The 14,356-nt window shown below is 44.1% G+C and overlaps 1 protein-coding gene across 4 annotated transcripts in view; it reads left to right on the top strand.

Annotated features, from left to right (window-relative positions):
* The first annotated feature begins 9,214 nt into the window (after positions 1 to 9,214).
* Positions 9,215 to 14,356, top strand: part of LOC113113375 (vascular endothelial growth factor receptor 3-like) — a 72,520-nt gene continuing 67,378 nt past the window's right edge. For all 4 annotated transcript variants that reach the window (XM_026279517.1, XM_026279519.1, XM_026279520.1 and 1 more), the window contains exon 1: positions 9,215 to 9,581. In XM_026279517.1, the coding sequence (XP_026135302.1) occupies positions 9,524 to 9,581 (58 nt within the window). In that variant the 5' untranslated portion in view covers positions 9,215 to 9,523. The remainder of the gene's footprint in view (positions 9,582 to 14,356) is intronic.

Genomic DNA, 14,356 nt, shown 5'->3' on the forward strand with positions numbered 1-14,356 from the left:
AACGGAGTCAATCACCCTCACACAAGCAGTACAGTTCTAGCCAATGGCCGTGTCGCTAAGAGTGCTTGCATCTGATAGGCGGAACTAGGCCAATGAGACATCTGCTCCGACCCTAACAAAATATGCATAACTTCAAGCAATATATCGAAATCTGCACTAACCAGGGCAGACACAATGCAATAAGCACTCAAGCATGAGAGTTAAACAGAGTCGACGGCGTTTGCGGTGACTGCTGCATAAACCATTTAAACCATAACACAGAGTTAGCAGCCATGGTAACTACTGTATAGCTGGTTATAACAGCTTTGATGAATAAAAATTTAACTCACCGAAAAACATGTGACGCTACAGAGGGTACATCCAGCTTGTAAAACCTGGCGATTGTGTTCTGGGAAGACCAGCCAGCAGCAAAACATAAATACTGGACAGACATACCTCTAGACCAGGCCCATCAGGAAGCATTTATAATGTCCTCGCAGAATGAGCTCTGATGTTGAGGGGGTAATCCTTCCCCTGGCATTTGATAGCGTCCACGATCCAGTGAGAAAGTCTCTGTTTAGAAACAGCACGTCCCTTATTACATCCACCAAACACACGAACAGCTGGTCCGACTGACGAAAGGCGGCCGAGCAATTCATATACATCCGTAAAACCCTAACAGGGTCCTGGCGCTCTGAGCATCAGCGTCACGCGAGGCTGACGGCTCAACAGATAAGGCGGGCAGGGAAACAAAACGGTGTATTGAGTGACTTCGAAACGAAACCCGGTCTCGGCCGGAGAGTGACATTACAGTCGCCAGGCCCGAAACCAATGCAATATCGTTCACCAAACACTCACGAAATTCTCCAAGGCACTTCGCTGAGGCGAGAGCAAGAGGCAAGGCAGTCTTCAGGGAAGCTCCTTAACCGCAATCGAAGCTAATGGCTCGAACGGTAATAAGAGATAGAGCCCTCAAAACTAGAGCGAAATCCCACGGCGGCACGGAGGGCGGCCATGAAGTACACAATCGACTTGCTCCCCTGAGAAAACTGAATACCAGAGCGTGCTTACCGATTGTTTACCCGTAACCGGGGAATGAAAGCGGCAATAGCGGTCACATTCACCTTCAGCGTGGAAGGTTTCAAACTCCCGCCATCCAACTGTGCTGTAGAAAGCGCAAAACATCCGACACGGAACAGGTCCCCGGGTCAATATAAATGTTCTCGCACCATTTTGTGAAAACTCACCACTTCTGCGCGTAGCAGCGAATGTTTGATGATGCTCGCGTCTCAGTAAGTATGTTTAGCACTGGTCAGTGCAGAGAGTCCCGCTCATTAGGGTCCCCGCAGCGGCCACACATGAAGGTTCCACAGCTCGGGGCTGGGGTGCTATATTGTGCCATTCGCCTGAGACAGCAGGTCCTGCCTGAGGGGGATTCGCCATGGGGGAGCCATCAGTAACTCTCTCAGGTCCGCGAACCAGGGCTGATTCGGCCAGTTCGGGGCCACGAGTATAACTGATGCTTTGTCCTCCCTGATTTTGCACAACACAGGCAGAATCTTCACAGGAGGGAATGTGTAAGCTTGGCTTCTGGCCAGCGCGATGTCAGAGCATCTCCCAGCAGGGGGAGTGAGATAGCAAACGTGTTCTCGCTCGTGCCAAACAAATCCTCTTCCTCCCTCCCAAATCATTAGATCTGATCTTGGGTGAAGCCAACATCTCCTTGAGGAATCCCGTTCCTCAAAAGCATGCTCACTCCACGGTTCAAAGTACCGGGGATGTGCGACGCTCCTATGGAGATTAAGTGTCGGTCCGCCCACAACAGGAAACTCGCTGCCTGTTTGAATAGAGCTCTGGAGCGCACGCCGTCCTGGCGATTTATGTACGAGACCACAGACGTGTTGTCGGTTTGAATCAGTACATGTTTCCGCTCCAATCTCGACCGAAAGGCTTGCAGGGATATTAGGACACCGCTTCCATTATTCCAAACGGTTTATGTGTCACCTTCTCTGTGACTCCGACCACAGGCCCAGACGCACTGTTCCCCAGCCTAGATCGCGTTCGCAGAGAAAAGAACTCCTGGGCTGAACATATCCGGGCTGTTCCACGGTCTCAGAGTGCTGACGCAACTGTGAATGACCGTAAGTGCTTGTGGACCGAAGACCACGCCCTCGGCGGAACTCGAGTTACAGCCAAAACTGTAGTGGCCGCAATGTAGCAGACCCAGATGGCACACTGAAGAAGCCGCCGCCATCAGTCCCAGAAGCCTCTGAAATTCCCTCAGTGCAAACGACCTGCCCAGTCAGAAACAGCGCAGAGTCGATGAAATGCTCTAGAGAGAGATGGGCTAGTATCGCCATCGAGTCCAAACATATTCACAGATATGTTACAGTCCGACTCGTAAAAACACGCTCTTCTGCATATTCACACGCAGTCCCAGCGTATCCAAACGGCGAAGCATTGTTTCCACGTGACTGATAGCACATCTCTTGAGTGGGCTAAAATCAGCTAATCGTCCAGATAATTCAACATGCGCATTCCGCTCGATCTGAGGGGAAATTTCGCTCTATCGCTCTCTCTCGAGCAGACTGAGAACTTCCTGTCGCAGAACAGGACGGTTTTGGGGCAAAGTCAGTGACGGGACCACGCCATTGAAGCGGGGAGGTCTGCGTTTGAATTGGAGAGAATATCCGTAGTGAATTATTCCCAGTATCCACGGTGAAACGCCCGGGATAGCCCTCTTACCGTCCATGAGATGACACGGCGGACGCGTTACCTCTACAGCCACTGATGGCTTCTTTTAATCAGGGCCCCGCCCCCGCGAGGCTGGAAGCACTGGCGGGAGGGCGGGCCAAGGTGTGACACTCTTGCGCCATCGTGAGGCCATTATAAACATGGACTGTGGCTCTGCGCTGTTTGAGACAGGGCGAGTGACAACAACGTAGGGTGCAAGAATTTGTATAAAAGCTTCTTTAGTACAATTTTTACTCACAAAAACATCATTTAAGCACATATAGCAATCGTCACCCATAGTGATGTGGGGGACATGATGCATGTGTCTTTGTGGTGTTGGCACTCTCGCTCCTTCGCGAGGCCATTATAATAATAGGTTGTGGCTCTGCACTGTTCTGAGACAGGGCGAGTGACACAGAGATGAGTGTAAGAGGAAGTAAAGCTCTTTTGTTGATTGTAACATGCTTTTATTGTGGAACTCACACAAACAGCATTCAAACAGACATATAGCAATCGTCGCCCGAAGAAACATGGGGGACATGATGCATCTGAACATTGAGGGTGACACCGTGTTTATGTGGTGTTGGCACTCTCGCGAGGCCAGTATAATCATGGGTTGTGGCTCTGCACTGTTCTGAGACAGGGCGAGTGACACAGAGATGAGTGTAAGAGGCAGTAAAGCTCTTTCGCTGATTGTATACCTGCTTTTATTGTGGAACTCACACAAACAGCATTCAAACAGACATAGCAATCGTCGCCCGAAGGAAATGGGGGACATGATGCATATGAACATGGCGCTTGGGGGCGGGGCCTCCCGCTCACTCACTCTTTCACCGTCAGGGAGACGGCTCGTATGGCGCGCTGGCTCTCTCGCGGCGCGGGATCCTCAACTGACCCTGACGTTACCTTCCAGGCTCTTACCACTGCTGGTTTTGGCAGGAACGAGCGTCCGATTCAGAGCGGGGTGCCACTGCGGGTTATTTTAGCTGGTTTTAGAGCCTGGCCCGGTGCATAAGAATCTCGCAGAAGAAGACTGGGGTGAGCGACGGGGTATCACATGGCTCATACTTTGGCGCGCTTTCTGCGTCTCTGAGAATAACTCCATGACGTCACCAAAGAGGCCGGAGGGAGGAACTGGAACGTTTAGGAGCGGTCTGCGTCTTTCAGGACAGCTAGGGTAAGCCATAGGTGCTTGTAAAGATGACCATGAGCTCCGTGAAACAGCTGAGCAGAGCGCTTAGTAGCAATCAGCGCGAGATCAGTTGCCGCGTGCAGATCCTGATGACGTCAGCGCTACTGTGCCGCTGTTTGCCTGAAATACCTTGAGTATTGCCCTGGCATGAAGAGCAGAAGCTGCACTCGCTCTTTCTAGACTGTGGTCCGGACCAAAAGCAGAGGGAGACGAGCACAGGTGTGTGGTAACAGTCTCCTAGACGGGGGGAGGGTTTCCGTCCCGTCCCATCCACGTGCGTGATATGGCCTTCGTAGCAGAGTGGGTGCGCGCCGATTGGGGTGCAGCCCACGATTTCACCACGAGCTCTTGCATGCCTAAATGCCATCTGGTAGCAGCTCGACTGGAGGAGCCACGAGTCTAGTTACCTATCACAGGCTCGTCATGTGCGTTGCAAGCGAGACTCAGCTCCGTGACGACCTTTCCGAAGACCCTGACGAGCTCCTCCTGGAGGTCTCAGGGCCCTCTTGGTCGGGGCGGTCCCACTGAGAGGCCCAAACCTTTTTCGACGTCGAAGCGACATGGAGTCGTTCTCCTCGCCAGCTCCGAAGAGGACGAAGTTCGCGGAAGCTATAGTCCACCACGCCGACGTCAAACTCGTCTTCGGGCGGGGGAGGGCCCACCAGCGGCTCGCTGGCGGCAGTGGGCCTCATTCCCGCCGTCCTCCGAGCCACTCTGGCTCTGAGGGCGCGCACTGGCAGCTCGGTACAGTGGGCGCAAGTGTGGTCCGTCTGAGAATCCCAGGCAGGTCACACAGAACTGGTGAAGGTCCGAATCTAGCATTAGCAGCCATCGGATGCGGAGAGGAAAAACAGGGTGAGTAGTCCTCTATTGCAACTTCCACGATGACTTAGATAAGACTTCTAGCGTGAAGAAAGAGATTCTGACGTAATTTTCGCGCCCATGCATTTTATACTGCACGCTTACCCGCCAGTATTTGCATGCTTCGCGTCAATTGGCCAGCTGTCCCCAGCTGGCGTTAGCCAATAAGATTTCAGTGAAAGTGGAGAAGGGAAGAGTTCCCATATACGTCTTAGCTGACGTAATGTTGAGTTACCGCCTCGAGAGGGAACTGTGTGTTACGCGTCAGCACTGATTGGTTTTTTGGGCGTCTCCACTAATTGTCATCAGCAACAGCTGTCGCTCATTACTCATCCCTATATATTGGCCTTTCTAGCGTCTTGTGTTTGTGAGAGAATTGTTTTATGTACTTCGTCTGATGTTTGCTTTCTTGTGTGTTTCTGCATTGGATGTCCGTGTCTCCCCGGAACCCCGTCCACTCTTCACATATCACCAACAGCATCATCACTTACTTTCGGCTCGCTTCCCCGCAGTTCCTGTGTCACCCTCTCCTGCTGCCAACTCATCTTCGCCATTCGGATCCTTCACTCACCTGCATCTTCCTGGACTGGGTATTCTCTTCAGCGTCATCCTTGTCTCCTCTTTATCATCGATTTCATTCAATATTGTTAACTCGCACTTGCTTCATGCCACTCCTTTCACCCAGTCGTTACAGAACGCTCTCACCAAGACATGGAAGCATCGAGCACCACTTCACTCTCAGAATTCATCAGCAGCAGGAGAGCAACGATGTTCACAATAACGACTGGGTGAAAGGAGTGGCAGGAAGCAAGTGCGAGTTAACAATATTTAATGAAATCAGTGATACAGTACATAAAGAGGAGACAAGGATGAAGCTGAAGGGAATACACAGTCCAGGAAGATGCAGGTGAGTGAAGGATCCAAATGGCGCTGGTGACACAGGTGTCCGAGCTCACCCAGCAGATCCATCAACTCACTTCTCCCGCTACGCCCACTGCACCGCCTGCAATGCCCGTCCCCCGGGAGGTCTCCCAGGATGACTTCCGGCCAGAGCCGCGACTTCCGGCACCAGAGAGTTACTCCGGTGAGGCTAACTTTTACAAGACTTTCCTTAACAAATGTTCCATGTATTTTGCATTGCAGCCCCGCACCTTCGCGATGGAGGAGTCCAAGGTTGCATTTGCTCTTACTCTACTCTCTGGCAGGGCCACCTTATGGGGGATGGCGGTGTGGGAGAATCAACATCCATGTTGCACATCGTTCCACGCCCTCTCTGAAGAGATGAAAAGAGTATTTGATCGAGCTGCGGCTGGCAGGGAGGCCGCTCACCAACTCTCGGACCTCCGACAAGGGATATCGCCGGTGGCGGATTACTCCATCCAATTTCGCACCCTGGCGGCCGCATGCCAGTGGAACGAGGTGGCGCAGTGGGATCGATTCCTGCATGGGCTGGCCGACCGTGTTCATAAGGAGATCTACCTCCTCGAGTTGCCCCCAACACGGGTGGACGCCCGGATTAATCGCCTTGGTAAACAAACCAGTCCATCACGCCTCCACGTCTCTCCGGAACGGGGCCACTCGAGTCAAGAGAACATAGTCGGTCCCATCTACGATCACGAACCCATGCAGGTGGGTAGAGCTAGACTTTCCTGGAAGGAGAAAGAGAGGCGGAGGTCCCAAGGACTATGTTTGTATTGCGGTGGCTTGGATCATTCCCTCCATTCATGCCAAGTAAAAGAGCCAGCCCGGTAGTAAGTTTGAGGCTACTATCGGGTGGGATCTCCGCCGGGAAGTCCTCCACTACATCTTCCAATCTCCTACCGGTAAAACTACGGTGGGAGAACCAAACTCACGACTGTCCTGCCTTTCTGGACTCTGGGGCCGAAGGTAATTTCATTGACTCTCTTCTTGCACGTCACCTGAACCTTCCTGTCCTTCCCATGTCTCATCCCATCCATGTCAACCACATCGAAACCATATCCTTTTACCTCATGGACTCTCCTGTCGCTCCCATTGTTTTAGGTCAACCCTGGTTGGTCAAACATAATCCACGAGTGGATTGGGGTTCCAACACAGTCACTTTGTGGAGTGAAAGTTGTCATTGTCGTTGAAAGAGTCTTGTCTGGTTTCTGTGTGTCCTGTTGTCAAGTCAAGTCACCTTTATTTATATAGCGCATTAAACAAAATACATTGCGTCAAAGCAACTGAACAACATTCATTAGGAAAACAGTGTGTCAATAATGCAAAATGATAGTTAAAGGCAGTCATCATTGAATTCAGTGATGTCATCTCTGTTCAGTTAAATAGTGTCTGTGCATTTATTTGCAATCAAGTCAACGATATCACTGTAGATGTCAGCTGTGGGGCCAGTTCTCCTCTGACCAAACAAAACCAGTAATTCCAGGCTGCAGCAAAGTTAGATTGTGCAGAAGAATCATCTGTTTCCTGTGGTCTTGTCCTGGTGGTCCTCTGAGACAAGGTCTTTACAGGGAATCTGTATCTGGGGCACTAGATGTCCTGGTCTCCGCTGTCTTTCAGGGCAGTAGAGGTCCTTTCTAGGTGCTGATCCACCATCTGGTCTGGATACGTACTGGATCCGGGTGACTGCAGTGACCCTCTGATCTGGATACAGACTGGATCTGGTGGCTACGGTGACCTCAGACTAATAGAGAAAGAGACAAATATTAGCATAGATGCCATTCTTCTAATGATGTAGCAAGTACATAGGGTGTTAATGGAAGTGTTTCCGGTTCCGGTTTACCTAATTAATGCAGCCTAAAAATCCTTTAACGGATTTGGATATTAAAAGCATATTAGTATGTTATGTGTAAGCCAGGTTAAAGACATGGGTATTTAATCTAGATTTAAACTGCAAGAGTGTGTCTGCCTCCCGAACAATGTTAGGTAGGTTATTCCAGAGTTTAGGTGCCAAATAGGAAAAGGATCTGCCACCCGCAGTTGATTTTGATAGGTATTATCAAATTGCCTGAGTTTTGAGAATGTAGAGGACGTAGAGGATTATAATGTTAAAGGAGTTCATTCAAATACTGAGGTGCTAAACCATTTAGGGCTTTATAATTAATAAGCAATATTTTAAAATCTATACGATGTTTGATAGGTAGCCAGTGCAGTGTTGACAGGACCGGGCTAATATGGTCATACTTCCTGGTTCTAGTACGAACTCTTGCTGCTGCATTTTGGACTAGCTGTAGTTTGTTTACTAAGTGTGCAGAACAACCACTATCAGAGTGCCTGCTGCATGTAGTAAAATGAAAATCCCAACAACTACATGCATTCGGTTTGTTTCTACCATTTATTAGTAATGATTTACACAGTTTTTTTACAACTTACTATTTACCTGAGCATTCAGCATTGTGCAATATAGCACACAGAAGGTGAGGGACATTTTTTGGGGGAAAGAAGTGCTGCATTTTATTATTTAAACATGTGACTTTTCATGAAATGACGTCATAATATGCAAATTAGATGGGAAAATTAAATCCCTACATAAACATTGGTTCATCCTTAATATTTGTATAATTGACAGAAAGTCTCTATCTTTTATACATTTTAAGATATAGCCTTTTGAAATTAAGATATCAAAATTGAAGGTTTTAGGAAAAAACCTCTGGCGCCTAAAGGGTTAAAAAGACTTTTAAAAAGTATTAGTTTGCCTACCTAAAGAATAAGGAATAGTAGCACATGAATAAGAACTATAGATACTAGTCTTATCTAAAAATAGACTATATTGTCTAAAAATAAGCACTAGTGGCATGAAAATAGTACATTTGACAGATTATATGTTAAAATGGCTTTCCATATGCGCACACAAATACTGACTGCATTTCTCACTTTCTGGAATTTTAGTCCATGCTGTAGGTCTGATTGCTGCCCGTGCCTGGTTATGTTTTACCACACGCCTGCTGCTTCATTTCGTTATTGTTTCAGATGGTGCCTTACTTGTCAAAAAGCTGTAATGTTTTCAAAAGAAATTTAAAACAATCCAGGCGATGCATAATTACACTGTGTAATGCCATGGGGAAAACTGGAAATTATCAGAGTAGGTTTAAATAGTCAGAAGGGATGTAAAGTCCTGTTGGACAATGTCTCATTTATTGTGATAATAACAGCTTTGTCATCATGGTCTGAATGTCTGACAAAGGACGTTATATTACAACTTAGCGTATAGAAGCAATTCACATTTGAGATGTTACCTATTCAGATCACTGCAGATATCCTACTCATGAGACCAACCATTTATATTTAGACACCCTCAATCAATGTCACAAAAAAAAAAAAAACAGTATTTTAAGACTTAGCAGTGGTATAATGCTGTCAGCACATGTCCACTATAGAGTACACAAATGTACTGCTGGTCCTTTGATATGTGCCATGTGCAAATGTATTGTCAGTTTTAAACTTTAAAGCACAGGCTCCAGACACTTTATGTGACACTTCAGACTGGGGGAGCAATAGTATTATCACTGAGGAGGACACGGGCGTTTGGGAACGTAAAGCAGCAGATGAGTGAGTCAGAGGAAAAGGAAATGATTGTAAATCCATTCAGAACTTCAGGATTCTCATTTCAACAGGAAAAGAGCGTTTTATTCCCGTCGTCCTGTGGCACATCCTCTTTCAGAGACGCTTCTTTGGGTTTCACCTGAATCTGAGGTGCTTCTGTTCGCTTTATTAAATTACATCAGAAAACACGCGGGTTTGCTAGAATATCTAAAACCCCGGAGGACTGGAAATCTGGAAATGAAGAGAGATTTTACGTTTTTCTGTAGGATTTGGATTGGGATTGCCTTCTTCTCAGGTGAGAACGCATTTTTGTAAACACTTCGAGCAATTCGAAATCTGTCGTTTTAACAGAACGCAGAAATATGTGAACGCTCGCATTTATAAAAACGCAGGGAATGTAGAACGTTCACATTATGATTAACGAAGCTGTCAAACTTATAGCGCGCGAAAAGTTCCTTTTAAAGTGACGGTTTCAATTTTGTGGCGTTCTAATCGGTACAAACTGTAAGTTTACAAACAGGTTTGTCTAAGTACTTGTTAACATATGTTCATGAGCTCTTTTTTATTATAGTCCATTATCTTTATTAAAATATTCTCTTTATTTAAAACTCTTATTAATGCCAATTATAATCAAATGACACAAATACAAATGTAGGCTACTCAGTAATTTGTATAATTCAAGCATTGACAATTCAATCAATCACATTTTTAATGGTTATACATTGTTACTTTAGTGCAATCTTTATTTCTTAATTGAGCATAAATAGTAGGCTATGCATATTTCATTACAGTTCCAATGCAATTGCTTCTCATGTTCACTTAGACAATCTTTGCAGTGTCTGCAGTTTTTATACATTTTTTATTGTTGAAAGTATATGATATATATATATATATATAAATAGAGGGAGTTTTCTTTATTCTTGCCTGTTCAATTGAGGTTCTTAATTGGTCTTGATGAGTTTATTCCATTAGTTTAAAGCTGCAGGCTGCTCTGTTGGTAGAAGACAACTTTAAAGGAACTTTAAAGGAGCCATACCATCAGATATTTTTTGAACTGTTACTTTTGAGCAATCATTTCTTTCTTTCTTTCTTTCTTTCTTTCTTTCTTTCTTTCTTTCTTTCTTTCTTTCTTTTTTGTGCCTTTTTGCAGATACAAGGTCATGTTTTTATTTTGAGTTTTAATCTTCATTGGCATTTCCTGGTTATGGATATCCTCTATATTATTATTTTTTGCTGTGGTATTTCTTATGTACACAGTTTTATTCCAGCAGAACACCTCTGAAACCAGACCCTCCAGTCAGGGGGTAAGGTATCAGCCAATCATAATAGTGAGCTGTTTGAGACAACAAAAACTGGCTATTCTTTGCACAGGTCCCAAAGATCTGTGTTTCATGGCAGTGGTACATGAGAAGTTACTTTGCTGTGAATCCCCAATAAAGCAATAAGAAGCCTCAGTGAGTGCTGGTGTCATGTAGTCAGGGATGGGCTGTATTTGAAATACATGTATTTGAAATACTATTTTGTATTTATTATTTAAATACCTTTGGAAAAAGTCAAATATATTTTAAATTTAAATACATTTAATACATGTTTTTAGTATTTTTGTATACTTGTTAATACAGGAAATCAGCAGTCTAATAAAGAGGTTGATTGGCATAAAGTATTTTATTTATTTTGAAATTACAAAAATACTATAAATGTATTTAAATATTAAATAGTATTTTGTATTTCAAATACATGTATTTGAAATGCTGCCCATCCCTGCATTTAGTGAGATCAGAAAGGTGGAAAAACTAATTCCTTCAGCATGTTGGCTGGTTACAGCACCTCGGTTGAAGACTTTAGCAGAAAAATGAGCTTTCTCTACAGCTATAAGAGCCCCACTCATAGATGTCTGCATTTAAACATTACACAAATGAAAACCATATGGCAGTTTGATGACCCTGTGTTTGACTGCTTTGTCATAACAAGTGCTGTGTCTGTGCTAAAATCCAAACGGTTAAAATCCTAATAAGCAGCATAGCTTTCCATATTACCTGCGATTTCCTTTTTGTTGACTTCTAGAGCAAAATTGATGTAGCCTATTTTTATTAGTATCAGCTTGAGAGATTTGTTGGCTGCAACATTGACTTCAGAACAGTATCTGTAGTGTTTCATGTAATGGAAACTAATTACTTGAGTCTAGAGATTCCACTTATTAAACTCCAAACACCTGTTAGCTCTCCAGAATGTTCATAATATGAAATGTGACTGAACAGCTCTTTAAAGGTCTAATTGTAAAACCATATTCCATATTTTAGACTTTCAGCAATGTGTTTCACATTAGGTGTGCTAATTGCTAATTTTCTTTGTTGGTCATTAGTCAGTGTTTTCAAAATATTCTGATATTCTTGGCTACAGGAGCAGTGAAATAAAAAAAACTATATAGAATCACTTTTGCTATTATTTAAAATATATATTTTCCTGTTTAGGAGCTGCAGAGATTATTTTCTCTTTTTCATAACTTTTTTCATGCAATCACTTCTGTTATATCACTTACTATACAAGCAGAATATTCTGATAGACTTTCAGTCTGTTTCTTGGTTTGTGTTTAAAGGGCTTGTCGTCAGGTTATATACTGTGTTTTCATTTTATATTGAGACCCTTCTTGAGGGGCCTCAGTGGAGGAAAATCTGAAGCTTATTGGTTTAAGCACAGAGTCACCATAACTGGTGTGAGCTTCATGGCCTATGGCAATATTTCATGGTGCACTATGAGGTGTAACAAGTGTTAGGTTTCTGTGGTCAGCCATTGGAGGTCAGTGAGGGTTCATGGGAAAGAGGACTGCCACTATTTCCTTGGCCTCCACTGACCTATTCCATATTCACATGCTTAATCTCTGATACCCATTTCTGTGTCTGCATCATTGCATCAGCAGATTTAGCTAATGATCTGGCCCACATGGAATCTGAGACAACTCTAAATATCGTGACTAATTTGACTGTACTGTCAGTTGAGCTTTTATTAATTCCAAGGACTCCTACTGTTTAAGGATCGGTAGAAACAGCTCTTCCCATAGATCTAAATGGGGAAAATAATTTCTGAATGACAGTGATGACAGAAAACACAATGATGCAGTGAAAAGAAGACAGTGTCCTGCTGGCAGCCTCCAGGTACAGGAATTACAAGTAAGGGGTGAGAAAGCGACATGTAGGAAACCCACACAGATGTCTCCCCTCCCACAACATCCTGACCTCACCCCAAATCCCAGCCAGGAAATAGGAAGGCCACAAGTAGGCAGATAGACATGCATGAAAGGACATTTTTGGATCTCATCCTTTCCCGATGTGTGACAGTGGAATCCAATCGTGTCCCTGGCCTTGGCTCTAGAGGACAGAGGAACAGCATCCAGCCTTTTCTCCTTCACTCATGTTTTAATGTGCATGCACATCCACTCCCGGGTCTTGACCGATGTCCTCCATGGGGAGCAGTGGGATGCTGACTCCTCAGTCCAGGGAGGAGGTCTGTTCCATGGCCTAGCTGCCCTCCAGTTGTAGGACGGACATACGGTTATTTCAGGTCCTGTGTCCCACTGTCTGACTGGGATGATGTAATCTGACCCCATTGATAGTAGAAAGATATAGATAGATAGATAGATAGATAGATAGATAGATAGATAGATAGATAGATAGAACAAATTAATATTTCACTGTTATGTAAAGGAAATTGTGAAATGAAAAGCCGAGCAGGAAAACAGGAAATTTACTGGATAGGACAAAAAATGCATTTGCCTATCAAAGGCTCCATGTTTCCGTCCTCAGAAAAAAGGGAAAAGACTTTTGCCACGATACTACCTTCAGAGGCTTTATTTTTCACTGTTATATGTCCCCCAGTGAACTACAATCCAGCATGTATGCCCCAATGTGCCAAAATTACTTTTCTTTGCTCCTGAGTGCATGATTTATCTGTTTTCCACAGGCATACTACTGAACGCAGGTGCTGAGGGGGTGCTAGATCATTGACGGGGGAGCTGGGCAATTCAGGGCTCCAGACTCATTCTTCCCAATGGTCGCACTTTTACGACTAACTTTCTCAGTTGGTCACACGAGCATGTTTTTTTTTTTTTTTGCTACAACATGCTATTAATCAATGCATGCTGATGAAATTTTATCATAGTTTATAGTTATATGGAAACGAAAGTGGTAAACATCTTTTTCATCATTATTATTATTTGTGATTAGAATTTTGTGAATTTGAGTTCCTCTTTTGCTATGTTATAAGCTCGGCTTTGTCTTTCACTTTCGATTTAGAAATTTTGTCAGGTTTTACAATAAAAGATAATTGTATGTTATGCTAACATTTATACACATTTTACCAAAACGAAAAAAAAAAGATGAATTCATTGTTATTTTTTTAATAAAAAGCACAGCAACAATAAAACAGTAAGATTCAATGACAAACTAGCTTACAAAACGTCTATTAACAAAAACGAATAAGCGTGCAAACCATCAGTATTCACGTCTAGGCTCTACAGCTGCAGCTCTACAGCTCTCAAAGCACGGCGCAGTTCAAACGAGTTGTCGTTTGATGTTTCTCATCTGCAACAGAAATGGCAGCTTTTATGCCGAACAATAATGGTCACACTGATATCAAGCTCATAAAATTTAGTCGGTCGCAGTCTGGAGACCTTCAATTAATAGTAAATTTGACCAAAACAGGTTATTATTATTTTTTAAATGAATAATAATAAAAAAATATAAGGAAAACTCGCCTACTCAATTTTGTAATATGCTTTAGATTTACATTTACATATAATCATTTTAGCATGATGCTTTTATCCAAAGTGACATACAAATGAGAACAATAGAAGCAATCAGATCAACAAAAGAACAACAACGGTATATAAGTGCCATAACAAGTCTCAGTTAGTCTAGCGCAGTACATGTAGCTATGGTGTTTTTTCGATTTTGTAGTCCTTATGAAAAGGTGCTTTTCTATTGAAGTGCCCCTATTATGCCATTTTTAAGGTTGGTAATATTGTTTTATGAGACTCCTTAAACAAGGTTATATGCATGCAAGGTCAAAAAACAT

The sequence above is a fragment of the Carassius auratus genome, chromosome 14 (assembly GCF_003368295.1).
Source record: "Carassius auratus strain Wakin chromosome 14, ASM336829v1, whole genome shotgun sequence".
NCBI lineage: Eukaryota > Metazoa > Chordata > Actinopteri > Cypriniformes > Cyprinidae > Carassius > Carassius auratus.